The following is a 1047-nucleotide window of genomic DNA, read 5'->3' on the forward strand; positions in this document are numbered from 1 at the left end:
TCCCAGCCACCTGCTAACCTCTACGTCTAGTAACAGATCCTACACTAAGGGCACCCCCAGTCCTATCTCCTCATATCCCATGGGTGGGCACTTCTCNGCAGCTGATAAATGACTGACTCTACTAGCTAGTGACAATTTCTTGTGTCCGTTGTATTGGAAGCACACCTTCCCTCGTAGACGATGTTTTTGCATCCCAATGTCCATTCTATGAATCATCCTGTAGATGTTTCATGTGCTAGAAGACTCGAACACACTTCAGTCCAGTGACTTCATTTCTTCCTGATAGGTTTCCAAAGCCAGGTTGTCTCCAAATTCATGGGTGGGGAGAGGGAAGCTCCAGGCTTTGGCCGTGCTAGATTGACCCTTACCCACCCACCATCCACCACCACTCACCCCGATCTCCTTGTCTCTACAGCCATGCTGAACCTGAATGAGGTAGAGAACCAGAGGCATTTAAATAAGCTCAACAATGCTGCCACCATCTTGGTCTTCATAACTGTGGTCATCAATATTTTTATCACTGCTTTCGGAGCACACAATGCAGGCTCCATGGCTGCCAGGACCTCCAGCAATCCTATTTGATGACTACGTAGGTCCCAGGTGAATGAGGCAGAGGCCCAGAGGACCTCAGATCCAAGGGCTCACCACTGACTTTCTCGGTCTCTGGAGGTCAGAGTACCCTCATACAGAAAGAGGGCTCTCTTTCCGTCCTCCCACCACCACACACACACCAAGGGGGAAGGTCTATAGGCCCATAGGCAAGGGAGTCCTTGAAGAGCTGACAGGCCTCCCGAAGTACACACACGATGGGGGATGGGATACATGTGTAAATCTCCCACAATGCATGTACCATGGATGCTGTGTTGCATGCATGAGTCATGGATGTATCTGCACCTTGAATGCTAGGTTGTAGGTTCGAGCCTATACATGCACACTGACTGTTGGTATACAAATGTCAGCCTCCAACAGAATCTTCACAGTTGGTGCTTGTTTATAAGCATGCCTCCCCCAACCCTCAAGTACACGCACCACGAGGGCTGCTGGCAA

At 50.0% G+C, this 1047-nt stretch overlaps 1 protein-coding gene across 2 annotated transcripts in view; it reads left to right on the forward strand.

Moving 5' to 3' along the window:
* The window catches only part of Ninj2 (ninjurin 2), a 104647-nt gene extending 104046 nt beyond the window's left edge, over positions 1–601 (forward strand). For both annotated transcript variants that reach the window (XM_021165805.1, XM_021165806.1), the window contains exon 3: positions 416–601. In XM_021165805.1, the coding sequence (XP_021021464.1) occupies positions 416–582 (167 nt within the window). In that variant the 3' untranslated portion in view covers positions 583–601. The remainder of the gene's footprint in view (positions 1–415) is intronic.
* The last annotated feature ends 446 nt before the right edge of the window (positions 602–1047 follow it).

The sequence above is a fragment of the Mus caroli genome, chromosome 6 (genome assembly GCF_900094665.2).
Source record: "Mus caroli chromosome 6, CAROLI_EIJ_v1.1, whole genome shotgun sequence".
Classification (NCBI taxonomy): Eukaryota; Metazoa; Chordata; class Mammalia; order Rodentia; family Muridae; genus Mus; species Mus caroli.